Source organism: Theropithecus gelada, chromosome 3 (genome assembly GCF_003255815.1).
Source record: "Theropithecus gelada isolate Dixy chromosome 3, Tgel_1.0, whole genome shotgun sequence".
NCBI lineage: Eukaryota > Metazoa > Chordata > Mammalia > Primates > Cercopithecidae > Theropithecus > Theropithecus gelada.
Window position 1 is genome coordinate 108,810,844 of NC_037670.1, and position 23,782 is coordinate 108,834,625.

At 35.8% G+C, this 23,782-nt stretch overlaps 1 protein-coding gene and 1 long non-coding RNA gene across 3 annotated transcripts in view; one reads left to right on the plus strand and one right to left on the minus strand.

Annotated features, from left to right (window-relative positions):
* PPP1R9A (protein phosphatase 1 regulatory subunit 9A) overlaps positions 1-23,782 on the minus strand; it is a 389,446-nt gene that overhangs the window by 115,253 nt on the left and 250,411 nt on the right. For both annotated transcript variants that reach the window (XM_025379448.1, XM_025379449.1), the window contains exon 5: positions 15,267-15,371. In XM_025379448.1, coding sequence (XP_025235233.1) covers positions 15,267-15,371 — 105 coding nt within the window. The remainder of the gene's footprint in view (positions 1-15,266; positions 15,372-23,782) is intronic.
* LOC112620681 lies at positions 130-22,017 on the plus strand. Its single transcript, XR_003118565.1, has 3 exons — positions 130-168; positions 1,673-1,815; positions 20,278-22,017. It is a non-coding gene; the product is annotated as an uncharacterized LOC112620681 (long non-coding RNA).

Genomic DNA, 23,782 nt, shown 5'->3' on the forward strand with positions numbered 1-23,782 from the left:
ATATTATCTATTATATTGAATATTTATCCCTTCCTTCTTGTATCGTTTTTTGGATTTCCTTGCATTGGGCTTTGCCTTTCTCTGGTGCCGCCCTAATTAGCTTAGTAACTAACCTGAATTCTTTTTCAGGTAAATCAGGGATTTCTTCTTGGTTTGGATCCATTGCTGGTGAACTACTGTGATTTTTTTCCGGGGGTCAGGGGGTGGTATTAAAGAGCCTTGTTTTGTCATATTACCAGAGTTGGTTTTCTGGTTCCTTCTCATTTGGGTAGCCTCTGTCAGAGGAAAGGTCTAAGGCGGAAGGCTGTCGTTCAGATTCTTTTGTCCCATGGGGTGCTCCCTTGATGTAGTACTCTCCCCCTTTTCCTATGGATATGGCTTCCTGACAGTGAAGTTGTAGTTTTTGTTATCTCTCTTTTGGATCTAGCCACCCAGCAAATCCACCAGGCTCTGGGCTGGTACTGGCGGTTGTGTGCACAGAGTCCTGTGATGTGAACCGTCTATGGGTCTCTCAGCCATGGATACCAGCAAAATATCTGGGGTGTCTCCCGGGTCCTGCAAGAGAAATCTGCTTCCTTCAGAGGGTCTGTGAGTCCTCTTGGGTTTTCTGATTATTCCTGCAGTCGTTCTGGAGCTAATATTCATGATGAGAGCCTACACATGCTGCTCTGTCTGTCCAAGTCACAGCTGCAACTTAGTTCTGCCTCCTGTCTGCCATGATCCCAGCCTATATTTTCTTTTATGTATTTTAACCTTTTACAAAAAAGATAAATATTTAAGACCCTCAGATTAATTATTTTCTATTGTTATAATTCCTAGAAAACTGTGACCATCAGAAGTTATATGGTTCCCTGTCAAAGTCATTAAATCCATATGCTAGGGATAAAAGTAAAATGAATGCATAGTTATTGATCATGGGTAGCAGATACTTTCTTGAAAGCATTTAAAGTTTAATGTGAATGACACTGAAAAGCAAACATATAAATCATTGAAAATTTCTTCAAATTGAAACAAAATCTCTGTCTTATATCAAACTTTGCCAAATTGCTGACAGTACCAGAATGATTGTCTGGAGTTAAAAAAAATTCTAATCCTTTTTCCAGAGTTCACTCTTTCAAATGCTTTATAATTACAATGTCTTTTAAGTTTTGTTTTTTTGCTGTTTGTTTTTTAAGGCAAAAGGTTATAGAATATTTTAACTTTTATATATAGAAGGAAAATAGTTAAACCTCTCACCATCCTGGTCAATCTTTCCTAAATAGTCTCAGGTTTTTCAGGATTCTTAAGGTGGGTATGTAACATAAATTAAGTTATAGTGTGGTATAGCATTAATCTATCTGCCCGTTATCTGTCCGCCTGACCGACCATCCACCCACATCCATCCACCCACCCATCCACCCATCCATCCATCCACCCACCCATCCATCCATCCATCCATCCATCCATCCATCCATCCATCCATCCATCCATTCATCCAACTAGTTATTGATCCATCCATCCATCCAACTAGTTATTGATCCCTACTATGATAGGCTGCCTCTAACATAGACCCAAGGGATCCTTGACTCCTTATATTTAAGTCTGAAGGTAATTATCTACCCTTGCATGTAGGCTGGACATATTAACTCACTTTTATCAAATAAAATACAGAGTTGGCGGGATGTCATTTCAGATTTTAGGTTACAAAAAGATGGCAGATTGCATCTTGGGCACTCTCTTGCATCACTCTTTGGAGAAGCCAGTTTTCATGTGGTGAGAGGCCTGGTAGAGGGGCCCAAATGAGTTCACTGGGAAGTGGATCACAGAAACCATGAGGTAATAAAAGTTAGTTGTTTCAGGTCACTGAATTTTATAGTAACATGTTATACAACAATAGGTACATGAACTATTCCAGTGGTCAACAAGACAGGCAAGGTCCTGTTTATAGCTGTAGACTCAAGAAACATGAGTTTTCAACAATTATGTTACAAATCCATGTTTGATAAAATCAGATGCAAAAAATTGTACATAAAATATTATTTTCTGGTAAAAAGTCAATAATAATATTTTAAATATAAAAGTACACAGTACCATAAAATCTTGAGATTGTTATTGAAATTCACATTGATTATATCTGCCTTTGTTAAAGAGACAGTCCTTTTCACATCACTATCACTATCAACGATAATCAATTTGTATAGTGCTTTTTAAGTTAATGATAGCTATTATCTCACATTTTAAAATTCAATTTTAGAGTTCAAACTATATATGTTAAAATTGATATTTAAGTTGTATAATCTGAATAGTTTCGATAAATGTATACATAGCTGTGTAACAAACACAGTAATCACAATATAGAACATTTTCATCACCTCAAAAATGGTCCTTCCTTCTTGTTTGCAGACAATTCCCTCCCTTCATTTGTGATTCTGAGCAATCATACATCTGCTATTACCACAGTTTCGCATTTTCCAGAATTTTATACAAATGTATTCAAGCAGTATACAGGCTACTGGCTTCTGGCTTCTTTTACTCAGTATAATGGTTTTGAGAGTCATACATGGTATTGAAAGGATTGGCAGTTTGTTCCTTCATATCACTGAGAAATATTTCACTATATGGGATATAATATAATTTGTATATCCATTTATCAGTTAAAGAACACTTGAGCTGTTTCCAGTTTTTAGTTATTATGAAAAAGCTGCTATGAATATGCAAGTATGAGTCTTTATATAGATATATGTTTTTTATTGTTCTTGAGTAAATAGCTAGGTGTAGAATTGCTGGCTCGTATAAGTGTAAGTCTAACTTTGTAAAAACCTACCAGACTGTTCTGCAAAGTGGTTGTGCTATTTTGCATTCTGATCAGCAAATAAATGTGAACCTCAGTCCGTATGCTTGTCAATGCATAGTGGTATCAGTCTTTTTAATGTCGGCCTTTTTAACAGGTGTACAGTAGAACCTCATTGTGGATTTAATTTACCTGCCCCTAATAATTAATAACGTTAAGCAGCATTTCATGTTTAATGGTATATCTCCTTTGGTGAATGGTCTCTTTCAGTGATTTGAACATTTTAGTAGGATTTGCATGTTTAAAAACTCTGTTATATAGTTGACAATATAATCTTATTGAATTACGACAGTTCTTTATCAGAAAATTGTTTTACAGATATTCATTCTGTGGCTTGTTTTTTCATTTTCTTAAGGGTATTTTGTAACAAATGTTTTAAATTTTGATGCAGTTTATCATTATTTCCTCTTACACTTTTTGCTTTTGTGTCCTAAAAAATCTTAAATTGTTAAATTACATTAAAAAATTTTTTCATTCATTTAGAGGGTATATAAGCAGATTTGTTACATGGATATATTGCGTAGTGGTGGGGTTTGAGCTTCTAGCGTACTCATCACCTTAACAATGAACTTTGTGCCCAATAGGTAATTTTTCAACATTCACCCTCCTCCAGTTCTCCTCTTTTAGAGTTCCCAGTGTATATTACCTATAGTGTTTCCCTCTGTATGTCCGTGGATACCCATGTTTAGCTCCCATTTATTTTTTATTTATTTTATTATTATTATTACTATACTTTAAGTTCTAGGGTATATGTGCATAATGTGCAGGTTTGTTACATACATATACTTGTGCCATGTTGGTGTGCTGCACCCATCAACTCGTCAGCACCCATCAACTCGTCATTTATATCAGGTATAACTCCCATTGCAATCCCTTCCCCCTCCCCACTCCCCATGATAGGCCCCGGTGTGTGATGGTCCCCTTCCCGAGTCCAGGTGATCTCATTGTTCAGTTCCCACCTATGAGTGAGAACATGCGGTGTTTGGTTTTCTGTTCTTGTCATAGTTTGCTGAGAATGATGGTTTCCAGCTGCATCCATGTCCCTACAAAGGACACAAACTCATCCTTTTTTATGGCTGCATAGTATTCCATAGTGTATATGTGCCACATTTTCTTAATCCAGTCTGTCACTGATGGACATTTGGGTTGATTCCAAGTCTTTGCTATTGTGAATAGTGCCGTAATAAACATACGTGTGCCCTCCCATTTATATATGAGAATATGAGGTGTTTGATTTTCTATTCCTGTGTTATTTCACTAAATTTAAAATTACAAAGATTTTTGACTGTTTTCTAGAAATCTTAGTGTTCTAGATGCTGCAATTAGGGTTGTGATCAGTTTTAAGTTAATTTTTATATATACTGTGAGATGAAGGTCAAGGCATTTTTTTGATTTTTTGTTTTCATTTTGTTTTCAATGCGACTAATTTTTCCAGCACCATTTGTTGAGTTGACTATAATTTCCTCCACTGAATTACCTTGGTACCTTTATTTAAAAATCAATTCTTTATATCTGCACAGGTCTGCACTGCAAATTTCTATTCTGATCCATTAATCTATATTACTATTCTTATACCTCAGCCAGACTGCCTTGATTAGTGATGTTTTTAGGCAGGGAAAGTCCTCCAAAAATTTTTTTTAATGATAACATCTACAAAATAATCTTCTAAAATTTTTACTAGGGTTATGTTTAATCTACAGACTAATTTAGGGGAAACTGAAATCTTAACAATATTGAATATTGTAATACATTGAACATGGTCTACTTCTTCCCCATTTAAGTTGTCTTTACATTCTGTCAGCAATATTTTGTTGTTTTAAGTGTGGAAGTCTGCAATATACTGTTAGATTTACCTTTAAGTATTTAATATTTTGGATGCTGTCATCAATGTAATTTTTCAATCTGAATTTTCAATTATTCATGTTGATAGTATATAGACTCTGATTTCTGCACATCAACTTCATCTTCTGTAACATGACTGGACTGTGATCAGTTCAAGTAGCATCTTTTGTAGATACCTTAGGATTTTCTACATAGTCATCTGTGTATAAATGACAATGTTGCCTGCGAATAAAGAGTTTTACTCCCTCCTTTTCATTCCTTGGGCTTTCCATTAGTTATTACTGTCTCAGTGAAGTAGCTATGGCCTCTGGTACAATCTTGAATGGAAGTGGTGAGGGTAGAGATATTTGCATTGTTCTTAATACTAAGAGAAAAGCATTACGTCTTTCACCATTAAGTATGTTATTAGTTGTAGGTTTCACTAAGATCCTATTTATCCCATTGAGGAAGTTCCTTTCCATTTCAAGTTTCCTGAGAACTTTTAAAAAAAATCTACATCTGTTGAGATGAACAAATGACTTTTACCTGTATCTTATTAGTATTAAAACTTCCATGGGTTGATTTATAAACATTAAATCAACCGTACATTCAAACAATAAATGTCACCTGGCTATTGGACTTATAACCCAATTTGGATTTCTGTATCTACATTCATGAAGAATATTGGTTTGTGATAGTTTGTATTTTAACATCTTTTAAAAATTATACTATCATAGCAACATTGGCTTCATAAAAGTAGTTGAGAAGTACACCATCTTCCATGTTCTGAAAGAGTGTATGTTGAATTGGTATTATTTCTCCATCTAATGCTTGCTAAGATTCACCAGTGAAACAATTTTCTTTTTAAGAAGATCTTAAATCTAAACTCATCTTCATGTATATGCATAAACAATTTTTTTCTTGAATGAGCTTTGGTAATTTTTCATAGCACTGTCTTCCAAAAAATGTAAAACATTTAGTCTATCTTGTATTCACTGGCATAAAGTTCTTCATAATATTAGTTAATCCTTAAAATATCTGTGGAATATGTAATTACACCTTCTCATTCTAACTTGTGTCTTTGTTCTTTTTATATGAAACAAGTCTGACTAAAGATTTACCAACTTTATTTATCTTTTCAAAACTGACTTTTAAAATTCATTTTGTCTAATATCAATATAACCACACTAGTGCTCTTTTGATTAATGCTAGCATGATCATTTTTTTTTCTATCCTGTTACTTTTAACCTATTTGAGACTTACTTTCTAAAAATCTAATATGACAATCTCTGCCTTTAAATTGGTCATTAGACCATTTACATTTAAGATAATTCCTAATAAGTTTGGCTTTAAAGCTACTATTGTGCTGTTAGTTTTCTATACATCTCTTCACTTCTTGTTCCCCTATATTCTTTTTCTTTATTTTTTGCATTAAGTACTTTTATAATTATGTTTTATCCTTTTTGTATAACTCTTTACTGGTATAACACTTTGCTGGCATTTCTTCAGTGTTTATGTCTTATAGCATACCTCTTCAATTTATTTCAGTCTGTATCCAAGTAGTATAATACTATATCATGCATAGCACAATCGCCTTACAAAAGTATACTTCCATATTGTCATAAAAGCCAACATGCTATTGTTCTAAATTTTACTTCTCAATGTTATAAATCTCAAATAACACAGTCATGTCCTTTGTTTTAAAAAGTTAATAATCCTTTAAATAATTTTTTTAAAAATGAAGTAGCCTATATTTACCCATATAATTTCAATTTCTCCTCATTTCCTTGTGTAGGCCTAGAATTTCATTTTATATTATTTACATTATTAAAGACTTCCCTTAACATTTCTTATAATAACATCCTCCAGGTATTGAATTCTTTTAGCTTCTGTATAGAAGAAAGTCTTCACTTCATCTTCAATTTTGAAAGCTATTTTCTTGAGTATAAAATTCCAATTTTTCTTTCACAACTTTTAAATTATTACTCACTTTCCTTGGTGATGTATTATTTCTACTGCAAAGTCTACTCTATTCTTATCTTTGGTTCACTGTACACAATATGTCTTTCTTCTCAGAAGGCTTTTATAATTTTCTTCTTTACTACTGATTTCAAGTACTTTGATTATGTCTCTTCATGTAGTTTTCATTATATTCCTTCTGTTTGGGATTTCTAGAATGTCTTGGATCTGTGATATTATAAATCTTAAAAATTTAATCAAATTTGAAAAATTTTCAGCCATTATCTCTTCAGTTATCTTTTCTAGCACTTCTCTCATCCCAATCCTTTGAGATTCCAAAAGTGTATATTAGTAGCTTATAATTATGCCACAGCCTCTTGAAGTTCTGTTCATCCTTTCCTGTCTTTTATTTCTGTGTTTAAATTCTGATACTTTCTATTGTAGTATGTCTTAAAATTAACTAATTTTTCCTTCTGCATATTTGAATCTGTTATCCCATCCAATGTACATTTCATAACACATATGCTTCATTTTAGAAGTTGGAGTGGGACCTTCTTTTTATCTTTTGTGTATCTACTTATCATACTCAGCCCTTTTGCTACCTTATTGTATTTCTGAAATCTAATTATAATAACTATTTTAATGCTTTCATCTACTGCTTTTATTTCTAACATTGCTGGATCTGTTTCAGTTAATTTCTTCACTGACTGTGGCTCATATTTTCCTCACTCTTCGCATGCCCAGAAATTGTTGATCGCATGCCAGATATAAAGATATTTTTTGTAATACAATAAGTATTCTTGAGTATTCCTCTGGGACAATTAAGATACTAAAAAACAAATCTTTTTGAGGCTTGCTTTTAAGGTTTTTGAATGTGGGATCAGAGCTACATTTAGTTTAAGGGTAACTTGTACTAATTTTTAAAATTTTTTATTGATATAGACATTTGTACATATTTATGGGATAAAAGTGACATTTTCTTACATGCTATACTGTATAATGAACAAATCAGGGCATTTGGAGTGTTCATTACGTCTACTATTTATCATTTCTATGTGCTGGGAACATTTCAAGTGCTCCGTTCTAGCTATTTTGTAATATACATAGGTTGTTATTAACTACGACCACCCTATTCTGCTACTGAACATTAAAACTTATTCCTTCTAGGGAACTGTATTTTCACACATTTTAACTAACCTCTCTTCATCCGCCCACCCACACCCCCACACTCTTCCCAGCCTCTGGTAACTATCATTTTACTCTCTACCTCCACAAGATCAACATTTTTAGCTCCCATATAGGACTGAGAACATGTCATAGTTGTCTTTCTATGTCTGGCTTATTTCAGTTAACATAATGACCTCCAGTTCCCATCCATGTTGCTACAAATGACATGATTTTTCCCTTTTTTATGGCAAAATAGTATTTCACTGTGTATATATAACATTTTTAAAAATCCATTCATCCTTTGATGGACACTTAGGTAGGTTGATTCCATATCACTGCTATTGTGAATAGTGCTGCAATAAACACTGCGATGCTGCCATCTCTTTGATACACTGGTTTCTTTTCTTTAAATAAATACTTAGTAGCAGGCCTCATGGATCATTTGGTAGTTCTATTTTTAGTTTTTTGAGAAAACTCCTTACTGTTTTCCCTAATGACCGTATTAACTTATATCCCCAGCAGTGGTGTGTAAGAGTTTCTTTTTCTCCACATCCTTGTCAGCACCTGTTACCTTTTGTCTCTTTAATAACAGTCATTCTAATTGGGGTAAGCAGATATCTTATTATAGTTTTATTTTGCATTTCTCTGATGATTAGTGATATTGAGCCTCTTCGCATATATCAGCCATTTCTAGGTCTTATTTTGAGAAATGTCTATTCATATCCTTTGGCCACTTTTTAACGAGATTTTTTTTTTTTTTTTTTTTTTTTTTACTGTTGCATTGTTTGAGTTCCTTTAATAGTCTAGATATTGGAATCTTATTGAATAGTTTATTAATATTTTCTCCCATTCAACAGGCCGTCTCTTCACTCTGTTGTTTCCTTTGCTGTGCAGAAGTCTTTTAGATTAATATAGTCCTGTTTACCTACTTTTTTTTAATGCCTGTGCTTCTGAGGTCTTAGCCATAAAGTATTTGCCTATACCAATGTCCTGAAGTGTTTCCTCTAAGCTTCCTTCTAGTTGTTTTGCTGATGTGGGGCTTACATTTCAGTCTTTAATCCATATTGAGTTGATTGTTATATATAGTGAGGGATAAGGGTCCAGTTTCATTCTCCTACAAATAGATAAGCAATTTTCCTAGCACGATTTATTGAAGAGGGTGCCCTTTCCCCAATGTATGTTCTTGGTGTCTTTGTCAAAAATCAGTTGGCCATAAAGGTGTGAATTTGTTTCTGGGTCCTCCATTCTGTTTTATTGGTCTATGTTTCTGTTTCTATACCAATATCTTGCTGTTCTGGTTACTACAGCCTTGTGATACATTTTGAAGTCAGGTAATGTGATGCCTCCAACTTTGTTCTTTTTGCACAGAATCACTTTGGTATTTGAGCCCTGTTTGGTTTCTTACCAATAGATCCTATTAGGATCTTTTTTTTTTTTTTTCTATTTCTGTGAAAAATGACATCGATATTTAGACAGGGATTATACTGAATCAGCAGACTGCCCTGGGGAGTGTGGTCATTTTAACAATGTTAATTATTCTGATCCATGAGCATGGGCGCTTTGTTTTGTTTGTGTCCTCTTCAATTTCTTTCATCAGTGTTTGCAGTTTTCCTTGTGGAGGTCTTTCATCTCCTTGGTTACATTTATTCCTAGGTATTTTTTTTTTTTAACTATTGTAAATGTGGTTGCCTTCTTGTGTTCTTTCTCAGCTAGTTCATTATTTTTGTATAGAAACACCACTTATTTTTTGTATGCTAATTTTGTAACCTGTGATTGACTTTGCTGAATTTGTTTTATCAGATCTAAGAGTTTTTTGGTGGAGTCTTCAAATTTTTCTAGATATGAGATCACATCATCTGAAAAGAGGGACTATTTGACATCCTCTTTTCTGATTCAGACACCTTTTATTTCTTTCTCTTGCCTGATTACTCTGGCTAGGACTTCCAGTACTATGTTGAATAGGAATAGTGAAAGTAGGCATTCTTGTCTTGTTCCAGCTCTTAGAGAAAAGGCTTTCAGCTTTTCCCCACTCAATACAATGTTAGCTGTGAGTTTGTCATATATGGCCTTTATTATGTTGAGGTATTGATATGGTTTGGCTGTGTCCCCACCCAAATCTCATCTTCAATTGTTACTCCCACAATTCCCACATGTCATGGGAAGAACCTGGTGGGAAGTTATTGAATTATGGGGACAGGTCTTTCCTGTGCTGTTCTTGTGATAGTGAATGGGTTTCACGAGATATGATGGTTTTAAAAATGGGAGTTTCCCTACACAAGCTCTCTCTCTCTGCTGCTGTCATCCATGTAAGATGTGACTTGCTCCTCCTTGCCTTCCACCATGATTGTGAGGCCTCCCCAGCCACATGGAACTGTAAGTTGACTAGATCTCTTTCTCTTGTAAAATGCCCAGTCTCAGGTATGTCTTTATCAGCAGCGTGAAAATGGACTAATACAGGTTTGTTCCTTCTATGTATGGTTTGTTGAGGGTTTTTGTCACGAAGGGATTCTGAATTTTATCAAATGCTTTTTCTGCATCGACTGAGATGATCATATGGTTTTTGTCCTTCATTCTGTTGATGTGATATCAGTAGCACATTTTATTGATTTGCATATGTTGAGCCATTCTTGTATCCCTAGGATAAATCCCACTTAATCATGGTGTATTATCTTTTTGATGTACTGTTGGACTTGGTTTGCTAGTATTTCACTGAGGATTTTTGCCTCTGTGTTCACTGGGAATATTGGCCTGCAGTTTTCTTTTTGGTTGTGTCCTTATCTCCTTTTGGTATCAGGGTAATGCTTGCCTCATAGAAAGAATCAGGGAGAAGACCCTCTGCTTCAATTTTTTGGAATAGTTTGAGAAGAACTGGTATTAGTTCTTGTTTGAAAGTTTGCTAGAATTTGGCATTTAAGCCATTCGGTCCTGGACTTTGCTTTTTTGGGAGAATTTTTATTACTGATACAATCTTATTACTTATTATTGATCTGTTCTAGTTTTCTATTTCTTCCTGACTCAATCTTGGTAGGCTACATATATGTATCCAGAAATTTATCCAGTTTGTCTAAGTTTTCTAGTTTGTTTAATTTGCTTTATTTTTAACAATTCTTCCTTTAGCTTATCTATCTTCTCATAAATTTTAGTTATATACAGCAAGAAGCAGCTAGTGACACTTTCAACAATGGCTTAAAATCTTATGAGTTAAATGTCCCAGTGAATATTCTACTTTCCATATTACTAGAGGTAAGTTTTGTTAAATTTTCTGTCATTACAAAATGAAGATCATCTTTCTTCTTCAAATTTTCTTTCTTTGTTTTTTTGAAATGGAGCTTCATTCTTGTTGCTCAGGCTGGAGTGCAATGGCGTGATCTCGGCTCACTGCAACCTCTGACTCCTAGGTTCCAGTGATTCTCCTGCCTCAGCTTCCCAAGTAGCTGGGATTATAGGCATGTGCCACCACGCCTGGCTAATTTTGTGTATTTTTAGTAGAGATGGGGTTTTACCATGTTGGCCAGGCTGGTCTCGAACTCCCGACCTCAGACGATCCACCTGCCTCTGCTTCCCAAAATGCTGGGATTCCAGGTGTGAGCCACTGCGCCCAGCCCAATTTTCAATAACATTTATAGTTTTCTTCTTTAAGCCCTCACCAGCCTCCTCCTCACAGGCTATCAGTTTTCTCCCAGCAATCACTGTAAGATCTCTTTGGCTTTTACTAATACTCTCCTCATAGTCCTTCCAGCCTCACTAACAGTCCAGTCCCAAAGCTACTCCCACATTTTCAGTTTTTGTTAAACTGCAGCCCATGTTCAGGTACCAAAATATGTGTAAGTTGTAGATGCTGACACAAATTACCCCAAAACTTATAAACACTTATTATCTTCCATAGTTTCTGTGAGTCAAGAATTCAAGGGAGGCTTGTCTGTTCAATTGTGGCTTGATGATTCTCACAAAATTCAACCAGTTGTTAGCTGAAGCTGCAGGCATCTGAATGCTTCACTAAGGCTGGAAGATCTTCAAAGGTGCCTCCCCACATGGCTGGTTAAGTTAGTGCTGGCTGCTGGCAGGCTCAAGGTCTTCCTTGTGTAGGCATCTTCAAAAGGGTAGTTGAAAGCATTCTTGATATGGCAGCTACATTTCCCTAAAATTGGTGATCCGACAGAGCAGGGTGAAAGCCACAGTGCCTTTTGTAAGTTAGCCTCAAAAGTCACAGATCATTACTTTCATATTCAAATTATCATACAGACTAGACAGGAATCAATACAGTAGAAAACCCAAAAGAGAGTCAATAACCAGGAGGAGAGGATCAGAAGAGGATCAGTAAATGAATGCTATGGAGAAAACATGGTAATTGGGATAGAGTGAATTGGAGTTTGGACAACATAAATATGAGAAAAGCTCATTCATTGAAGAACTGATATTTGAACTGAGACTTGATAAGGTGGAAGCAGCCAATTGCATGTCATGTGATACAGAGTTTTTTTGGGGGGAGGGAGTAAAGCAGGGAAGAGGGGCAGAAGACAGGGAATGGCATAAATAAAGGATAATACTTGGAGTATATTAAATTTGATGTGCCTTTTGGAATGTCATATGAAGAAGTCAAGTAGGAAGCTGGATATACTATTCTTAAGCTCTGGGCAGAGAGAATGGAGTGAGAAATAAAAACAGAAAATTGAGAATAAAGCATAGAACAGTTAAAATAGCCCATGCCTGAAAAAAAAAACATGGTAATCTGGAAGAGAAAATTTAAGAAACTCTTATAGCATACTAGCAAAAAGTCAAACAGATGGAGATCCTGAGAGAAAATAAGATTCTAGAGAATATGCCCAGAAAATCTAAGCCCCACTTAATATTGGTTTGAGAAGAAAGGCCAAAGACAATGAAAAAGAAATAAAGCAAATAACCAAAGCATAATAGAAAATTTCCCAAACCCAAGTCTTCAGACTGAATCCCAAGCAGAATTTCACAAAACCAAATAAACACAGATCTAGTTACAGCCTGATAAAAATTACAAAAACCCAATTATAAGAGAAAAAAATCCAAAAGAGGGGGTAAAAAAGAAAATACTATAAAGGATTACAAATCATATGAACATGAAACTTTTCATTACCGATTGTAAATATTAATAGACAATGAAGGTAATTGGAAATTAAAGCAATCAGATTCCACCATACATCTATTTGAATAGTCAAAATCCAAAACACTGACAACAAATGCTGGCAAGGATGTGGAGCAATAGGAACTCTCACTCATTACTGATGGGAATACAAGATGGTACAGCCAGTTTGAAGATGGGTTGGTGGTTTCTTACAAAACTAAACATACACTTACCACATGATACAGCAATTATGCTCCATGCTTGGTATTTACCCAGTAGAATAGAAAACTTATGTCCACACAAAAACCTGCACATGGGGCTGGGTGCAGTGGCTCACACCTGTGATCCTAGCACTTTGGGAGGCTTAGGCGGGCGGATTACCTGAGGTCAGGAGTTCAAGAGCAGCCTGGCCAATAGGGCAAAACTCTATCTCTACTAAAAATACAAAAATTAGCTGGGCGTGGTGGCGGATGCCTGTTATCCAGCTACTTGGGAGGCTGAGGCAGGAGAATTGCTTGAACCCAGGAGGCAGAGATTGTAGTGAGTGAAGATGGCACCAGTGCACTCCAGCCTAGGTAACAGAGCAAGACTGTCTCAAAAAACAACAACAACAAAAAACAAAACAAACAAACAAACAAAAAACCCCTGCACGTGGAAGTTTATACAGGTTGAGCATCCCACATCAAAATATCTGAAATCCAAAATGTTCAGAACACTCAAAACTTTTTGAGCACTGACACGACACTCAAAGGAAATACTCATTGGAGCATTTCAGATTTTGAATTTTCACATTAGGGATGTTCAGCTATTAAGTATATATTGCAGATACTTTAATATGCCAAAAAAAAAAAAATCTGAAATCAGAAACATTTCTGGTTCCAAGCATTTAACATAAGGGATACTCAGTCTGTACTAGAGTTAAGCAGAACAAGGTCAATTTCTTTTTCCATGATAGCCCTTCATGTATTTGAAAACTATAATTATGTCCTTCCGTGAGGGTAATGGTGAACAAAGCAGACTGAAGAAGCGAGAATGTGAAATCAGACAGACCAGTTAAGAAGACATTTGAAGACTTCTGAAATCTGTACAAGGCGAAAATAATAACACAAGATTATGCAGTCAACAGAGGGAAGAAAAGGGATGGCTATGGTTTCATGTAACTACGAATTTTTTTCCAACTGAGAAATGTTCTTATGAGTTGAATGTATATCTTACCTATTTCATTTTAAAATTTACTTTAAAGTCTAATGGACAGCTTCAAAACCAAGTTCTATATTGACATGGGAAAGTGCTCTTAAGAACACACAGTGATCTTCAAAATAACAATCACATTTACTGAATGGGCCCACCCACACAACTCAGAGAGCACCACGCAGTTTTGCAATTATTTTACACACTTTTCTCAGGACTGTGGATATTCTAGAAACATCAATATAGCACCCACAGAAGTAGTTTAGGTAATATTCCTTAAGGCATCCCTTTAGCATTAGATGATGATTTACAGTTGAAAAAGCCTAACGTCTAAAACTTAGATTCATGCTTCAGCAAAATAAGACATACTGCAATAATATCCTAATGTTACTGTCTATATAGCAATGTTAACTCGTTAATGTTTTCAGAGTATTTAGCAGTTTCATTTTGATAATGAGAACACCCAACCATTTTCATCATTACACATACTAAATAATGTTTCCTTAATGTTTCTTCCACAAGAGGTATGGAAAAGTATATGATATAAGCAATACTTAAGTAAGTAACCTATAAGCAAAAAAATACCTGATTTCAAACCTTGACTTCAACTAGCTCTAAACTGCTTTCTTACTTGTTTTCCAATATACAATATTCACAATCCCAAGGTTGAATATAAATTTCAAGGTCCAAAAAAAAAATTGCACCCTAAGTGCATTAAGTTGGAAACGTTATAATTCATCAAATATTGGTCATGGCTGATTCCTTAAAATAATATATACATTTAAAAATATACTTACCTTTATTCAACCTGATTATCTAAAAAACATACAACATTGACCATATGTATAATCATTTCAAGTATTGTATAACTGTGTTCCTTAAAAAGATTTGGGACCTAATTCATATTTATTGAGGTTATAACTAGAAATTATATCTTCCTGGAAAACATAGTATTTTAGAAAGATATGAAGACAAGCACTTGCACTTGTCTTCATATCTTTCTAAAATACTATGATTTGTAATTTTAAATTCCATTTTCATGAACTAATTATAATAAAGGTGAAAATATTTAAAACTAAAAGCAAAGTTTTACTATTCAGGTAAAATTGTCATTGTAATTACATTTATTTGCAGGTGAAAGTTCAGAAAATTAAAATTCAACTAAAGTAACAACATGGTGTATATCAGAAGACACATATTTACCTGACATTGCCCTTGGTGTTTCTGAGAACTGTTGCTGCAAAATTCTGTGTCACACCCACCAAGCTGATTCCATCCACTTCTACAATCTGGTCATTGACTTGTATTCTTTAGAAAGAGGAAAAAAATTACCCACAATTAATTTATGTAATAATCATTTCCAACAAATCAGTTGACAAAATATGTGATTTTTAAGATACTCTTTTTGATCCAAAATCTATATTTTACATACAGTCAGTCTTGCTTTCTGTTATCAGTGGGTTCCACATCTGTGGATTCAACAAATTGTGGATATAAAATATTTTGAAAAAATAAAAAAAGTAGTACAATAAAAAGTACAAATTTAAAAACTTAACTATACAGCATTTGCATTGTATTACATATAAGCAATCCAGAGACGATTTAAACTATTCGAAAGGATGTGCAGAGGTTATGTGTAAATACTATCTCTATACTATACTATAAGAGACTTGAGCATCCACAGATTTTGGTATCCACTGAGGTCTTACAAAGAATCACCTGTGAATTCCCAGGGATGACTACAGAAGCTCCAGATCTTAGTCAAACACTTAATGTTTTAAAAAGACTATTTCCATTAAAAACTGGGCAAAAAACATGAACAGACATTTCTCAAAAGAAGACATACAAATGGCCAACAAACTTAAAAAAATGCTCCACTTCACTAATCATCAGAGAAATGCAAATCAAAACCGCAGTGAGTTACCATCTCACACCATTCAGAATGGCTATTACTAAAAAGTTAAAAAACAACAACAACTGATGCTGGGGAGAATGTGGAGAAAAGGGAATGTTTATCCACTATTGGTAGGAATATAAATTAGTTCAGCCACTGTGGAAAGCAGTTTAAAGATTTCTCAAAGAACTTAAAACAGAACTACCATGTGATCCAGCAATCCCATTACTGGGTATATATTCAAAAGAAAACAAATCTTTCTACCAAAGTGATACATGCATGTTCACTGCAGCACTGTTCACAACAGCAAAGACATGGAATCAACCTAGATGTCCACGAATGGTGGATGAGATAAAGAAACTGTGGTAGATATACACTATGGAATACTATGTAGCCATAAAAAAAGAATGAAATCACACCCTTTACAGCAACATGGATGAATCTGGAGGCCATTATCCTACGCAAACTAACACAGGAACAGAAAACCAAACACTGCACATTCTCACTTATAAGTGCAAGCTAAACATTGGGAACTCATGGATATAAAGACAGCAACAACAGAAACTGGGGACTACTAGAGGGGAAAGGAAGAGAGGGAGGGGAGCAAGGGCTGAAAAACTAAATATTGGGTACTATGCCTGGTACCTGGGTGACAGGATCATTCACACCCCAAACCTCAGCCTCACACAATATACCCAGGTAATAAATCTGCACATGTACCCTGTGAATCAAAATATAAATCAAAAAATAAAAATAGAGACTGTTTTAAAGGACAGAAACAAGTAATACTAAATGGAGACATTCGGTTTACCAAACATCCATATTCCTATCACAAAAAGTGATAACTGCACATGACATATTTACATATTTATATCATTTTTGTCCTCAATAGCTGTACATAAAACATAAGAGATCTAGTTGAAATATGCTTTGGGCCTAATACCCAGTCTCACAACACATCTATCTTCCCTAAGGAAAAACTTAACCAGGATTTACAGGGAATCCTTCCCATTCAAGGTGTACACTTCAAATATGTAATGCTCATTCATGTGCATGTGTATACTTACATATACATACAGGTGTTTGTGTGTGTGTTCATACTTATGTTTATGAGCAGTGTATGTATTGATACTGTTTACTGTATAATACTTTTACATTTCTATATATATTTTGTATATATCACTTTTATTCTTCATAATGAAATACTTCAAACATGAGAAATGTAGTGAAATAGATAATAAACTTTCATGTACCCAATACCCACCTTTATTAAATCCTAGCATTGTGCTATATTTGAGTCATATTTTTTCTTTTTTTTGTTTTTGTTTTTGTTTTGAGACAGTGTCTCCCTCTGTCACCTAGACTGAAGTGCAGTGGCGTGATCTTGGCTCACTACAACCTCTGCCTCCCGGGTCCAAGAGTCTCCTGCCTCAGCCGCCTGAGGAGCTGGGATTACAGGCGTGCACCACCAAGCCCGGCTAATGTTTTTTCTATTTTTAGTAGAGATGGGGTTTCATCATGTTGGTCAGGCTGGTCTTGAACTCCTGACCTCGTGATCTTCCCGCCTTGGCCTCCCAAAATGCTGGGATTACAGGTGTGAGCCACCACAGCCGGCCCGAATCATATTTTTTCTAAAGAAACACATTACAGAAAAGACGAAGTCCATTTATTATTTGTCTCTAGTTTTATTCCTTCATTGCTTACACAGAGGTAATCACCATACTAATTAGATGACGGGTTGACGAGTACAGCAAACTACCATGGCATGTGTATACCTAGGTAACAAACCTGTACATTCTGCACATGTACCCCAGAACTTAAAGTATAATAATAATAATAATAATAATAATAATAATAATAAAAGAATAAAGTGACTTTTCTATGTATTTTTTGAAACAGAATCTATATATATGTATGAATAGGCATAATTTATATACATTTGTTTATTTTCAAAAATTATGAAGTATACCTCTCTTTCTGCAACTCAGTTTGCTTCATTCAGCAATACATTTGAGATTTAACCATGACTATAACTGTAATTCTACCGAATTTATTTTAACAACCATATAGTATCATCTTTTATCAATATGCCAAAATGTATTTATTCATTATTTTGCAGCTGGACAATTGTGTTGTTTTCCATTTTAACTATAATACAATATTGCTGTAACAGTCAATTTCATACATGCGTCCTTGTGCACATGAATGAGTTTCTCCAAGATATATATCCAGAAATAAAATTTCTGAGTCAAAGAAAAGAATATAAGCATTTTCAATTTTATTAGACAACAAATCTCCACACCCTCAGGAATACTTGTTATGCTCAGATCCTTTAAGTACTGCCAATCATATAGGTGTAAAAAGATAGCACAATGTGATTTTAATTGCATTTTCCTGATTACTAGTGTGGGTAAACATTTTTTCATATGTTTATAGGTCACCTGTCTACTTCCATAAATTGTCAAATCATTTCTTTTACCCATTTGTTACACTGTTGTTGTTAGGTTGAGTGACTTTTCTTATTAATTTACATGAGATGTCTTTATATATCTTGTATATTAATATTTCCTAAAACATATTGCAAATACTTTCACCCTACCTGTAGCTGGTCTTTTTGTATTTCTTTGAAACATGGTGGTTTAGAGGAAAGTAATTTTTTAAAGTATATCCACATTTGTAAATAGGTATTGTTTTCTGTTTTGTTTAAGAAGGACTTTTCTGCCCAAAGGTTATAAAAAGACTCTATATGTTCTTCCCTTTTTTGGGAGGTGGGGGATGCAGTCTCACTATGTTGCCTAGGTTGGTCTCAAACTGCTCGTCTCAAGTGATCCTCCTGCCTTGGCCTCCCAAAGTGGATCACAGCTATGAGCCACTGCTTTGGGCCTATGTTTTCTCCAAAATGTATTAACATTCTGATTTTCTATATTTAGGTAGTTATTCACCTGGAAATTTTCTAAAATTATAGTATGTGTTGGCAATCTAATTTTATTTTTTTAAAATATATAAACAACTGGCCAAACAACATTTACTAGAGTCCATTTTCCCCCAGAGTTAAGTAGTGCTATATATGTCAAGCTTTCAAATGTGCATCATCATGTTTGTAGGTTCCCTATAGGTTCTATTTATCTCTTTGTTTATCCTTGCATCAATGCTACATTGTCTTAGCTAATAAAGCTTTGTAACTAGTTTTTGCATTTCATAGGGCAATTCTCCTAAAATGGTTCATTTTCTTCAAATTTGTCTGAGTCATTCTTGATACTTTGCTCTTCCTAATTAGTTTTGGGCTTATTTACCAAGTAATATGAAAATATTTGTTATGGTTTTAATGAAATCAGACTGATTTTAAAGATTACCTTGGGGAGAACTGACAACTTTATCATATTGACTTTTCCCTTCAAAGAAAATTTGAGTGTTACCATAAGCGCCCCTGGGTAACAGTGGCATAAATCACATTTTGATCCCAAATGTTAAGAAAAGTTTTTCAAAGCTTGGAAATAAGGTCAAAAGTAGGGCAACATATTCTTTCATTGTCATATGAAGGCACTGTTTAACAGATCCATACAAGGATAATTCAGGGAAATGGACTTATTTGATTCACTGTTTACTACTGACTAAAGGTTCTAGTTACAGCAGCAGCCACTCCAGATGGCCTGCCGCCGCCATCAGGCCGACTGCAGCAGGGAGGTGCCGCCGAGGCTACATGCTCCATGGAGCTCCAGGCAGCAGGGGACAAGCATAAGCCCTTCTCCTTCTGAGGTGGGGTGGGAGCTCCCTGGGTGCAGCTGCAGCTGCTCAAATTGCAGCTGCAGACCTGGGCCTCTGGCTCCATGGAAGAGGCAGGAGCCTCACCTTCCTGGGAAGGGCTGCAGGTGCCCAAGCTGTGGCTGCAGAATGGAGCTTCCCTGCACTTTTGGGGGACCAGGAGCAGGCAGGAGACCCACTCCCCTAGGGTCACTGCAGCAGCCCATATTGTGGCTGCAGACCCAGGTATCCCTGCACTCTGTGTGGGAGGCGGTAGAGCTGAGAAGGCCCCCCTGCCCCTGTAGGCTCAGAAGTACCTGCTCCTGCTGCTTGGCTTCTCCCTGCTGTGGGCACCTGCTCCCATCTTGGAGCAAATCGGGACCAAGCCCATGTGCCATGAACAGCAGGGGGAGGCAGACAGATACCTGGGCAGAAGGGGCCAGATCTCTGAGAAAAGGCCTGAAGCCTGGGGACAGGACTGCCAGTCCTGCTGATTTGGAGGACAAACTCATGGTGGTTTTTCCTGGGTCCTCCCATGGCTGCCTATGGACCAATCAGCATGCACTTTCCCTCTATTAGGCCTACAAAAGCCCCAGGTTCAGCCAGAGCACAGCAGATAATGGGATGACCAGCTGCAGAAAAGAGCTATCCTTTCTACTGACAGCAGGAGATGTCCCAATAACCAGCAGAAGAAAGAAGCTACCCATTCTAGGGCCTCTTTTCTGCTGAGAGCTTCAGAAACCTGCAGAGACACTGAGACTACCAGCTCGATAGCAGAGTGCAGCAATCCACACCAGGGCTGCCTCTCTGCTGAGAGCTAAGAAGACAATGGGATGACCTGCCTGCTAGGAGGAGCTTCCCTCTCCAGGGTCTCCTTTCTGCTAGGAGCTGAACACTCATCAGGACACCCTGGCTGTGGAAAGGAGCTACCATCTGCAGGTCTCCTGTGTGCTGTTCTATGGCTCAATAAAGCTCCCCTTCATCTTGCTCGTCCTCCACTTGGCTCTGTACCTCATTCTTCCTGGTTGCAGGACAAGAACTCGGGACCTACTGAATGGCAGAGCTAAAAGCTGTAACACAGGGCTGAAACATGCCCCTTGCTTGCCACATTGAGGTCAAAAAGAAGGAGAGAAGAGCTGTGCCTTCTCAGGCAGCCCAGACCTGAGAGCTCCCTGAGCCAGGGTTGTGACTCCCTCTTTGGGATCCTGTGGTGCCTAGTATCTCCAAGCTTCCGGTGCCACTGCATTTCCCGGTGCCAGCTGGGGATGCTGCCTGCAGTGCACCTTCTCCGGCCACAGCCTCATAGTTGGCCAGTGCCTGTGCCAGCACCTCTAACTGCCCACCCCATTGCAGCAGCCGGCATGTGTGATTGCACAGTGGCTGAACCCCATGCTCCCTCACACACCCCTTGCCACTCCATGCCTGACTTGCCCTTGGCAGGTATGGGATCCAGGCCAGTAGCATAAGCCGAGGACAGCCTGCCAGGCCGAGTGGGCAGAACAAGCCCAGCGGGCCTACGCAAGATTTGGGCAAAGACATCACCAGACAGAAAAGCAATACCCCAAAGATCTTGTGACACTAGGCATAGTGAAGTTCTTTATTAATTTATAGATTTTTATTCTGGAAAATTCTAATATTTTCAACTATTAAAAAAGATAATCCCAAAAATAATGGTTTATTGTCATGTAAAATATTAACTAGATTGTATGTATCTTAGCTATATTATTCTAACATAAAATTCATTAATTTGTCTTTAAGAAACTAGTTCCTAAAATGCACTTTGAACCATATTTATAATCTCACTAGTCCTCTACTTCATTAGGAAGTGGAGTAAAATATTTGATATATTTTCTTTTTATGTTTACAAAAGTCACAATTTAAATTCTTTGAATATTAACATGTTATACTTTTGGAAGATTCACTGAGATACTAAAGTGGGTTCATAAAGACAACCAAACTGTGATAGCACAGAAATGTACTTCAGGAGCTGTTTAGGAGGGACTTCTTTTCTTTTTCCTCAAAGTGATTCTCAAAAAGCAATAGAGTACTGGTGCAGTGGCTCATGCCTACAATCGAGCACTTTGGGAGGCCAGAATTGTTTGAGCCCAGGAGTTCAAGACCAGTACAGGAAATAGTGAGACCTTGTCTCTACAAAAAATACAAAAATTAGCCAGGTGTGCTGGCATGTGCTGTGCTTTTTGTCCAGCTACTTGGGAGGCTGAGGTGGAGGGATTGCTTGAAACTGGGAGGTCAAGACTGAAGTAAGCCATGATCCTGCCACTATACATCCATATGGGGGAAAGAGCAAGACTCTGTTTCAAAAAAAAAAAAAAAAAAAAAGGGCAATAGAACTTTACCTTTGCTGTGATGTCAGTCCACTACAAGTTGGCTTTTTTCTTTAAATTTTGAATTTTTCATTTTCCTTTCTAGTTCTTCACCATTTTGGTTCTGGATATAGTTTCCATTAGAAGATGATAATGATGATAATGATAATCCCCATGCATAGCATTAATAATTGGGAATGTAATTTTATAATCTGAACTTTAGAGACCTCTGTTAAGATTAAAGGGATTTCTTGTCCTTCATATGAGACATGAAAAGGAATGAGAGTTGCCATTTTTTTAATTCTTTGTTTCACTATTTGTACATCCAAATAATTTCATAAAACATTTTATAACTACTAGAAGGGAAAATAATCTTTTGAAATCTTAAACAGTGAACTTTGGTGTTTCCTTGATTACCTAACCTGTTGCTGAGACTGTATAATTAAAGCTACAAATTTCATTGTGTTGCTATAACTCAGAAGTCATTCTCTCTCATTATGTATGAAGTATTTTACTAAGAAGAGTATTAATAAATAAAATTTAGAAATCTCTGAATTTTAAGGAGCTAAGATATAACTGGTTTACATAGTATAAGAAGTTCATGAATCTACAGTAATATCTAAAGAAAACTTCAAATGTACTAGTAATTTAGGGGAAAAATTCTTCTTACAGGATCTGCTAGCAGATTACAAAGATTTTAATTTATGAATCTAAATTCATGCAATAAAAGTGAATCTTTGTAGACTATGTGTTAAGCCACAAAACAAGTCTCAACAAATTTTTAAAAATGAAATCACATCAACTATCTTCTCAGACCACAATGGAATATAACTAAAAACCAGTAACGAGAAACTTTAAAAAAATGTACAAATACAAGAAAATTTAAAAATATGCTCCTGAATGAACACTGGATGAATGATGAAATTAAGAAGCAAATATAAAAATTTTTTGAAACAAATGAAAATGGAAACACAACTTACCAAAACCTATGGTAGATTTTTTTGAAACAAATGAAAATGGAAACACAACTTACCAAAACCTATGGTAGATAGCAAATGCAGTGCTAAGAGGAAAGTTGATATCCATAAACTACTACATAAAAAAAAGATACAAAGAAAAAAAAAAACCACAACTAAAAATAAGTAGGAGGAAACATATAATAAAAAGTAGAATTAAACAAAATGGACACTAAAAAAGACAACAAAGAAAAGGATAAGATCAAAATAAACACAATCAGAAACAGAAAACAGACATTACAACTAATACCACAGAAATACAAAAGTTCATCAAAGACTATTATAAGAAACTAAATCCTAATGAACTAGAAAGTTGGAGGAAATGGATAAGTTTCTGGATACACATATATAGGTTACTGAGAGTGAATTAGGAAGAAATAAAAAACTGGAACAGATCAATAGTAAGTAATGAGATTGAGTCAGTAATAAAGTCTCCCAACAAAGAAACGTCAAGGACCAGATGGCTTCAATGCCAAATTCTACCAAACTTTCAAGCAAGAACTAAGACCAATTCTCCTCATTCGAAACATGTAAGAAAATATCACATGTACCCCATAAATAGGCACCAATATAAGGTATCAATTAAAAACTATTTAAAAATTCAGTTAAAAACTGATTCTTTGGACAAATCAGACTGATTTAAAAATTTTGTCTGAAATTCATAGCTATGTTTTCTCCATAATTTTGTATGGATGTTGAGTTTCTGTTTTCAGAAAAGACTAGTTAACCTGAACTTCTTAAAAT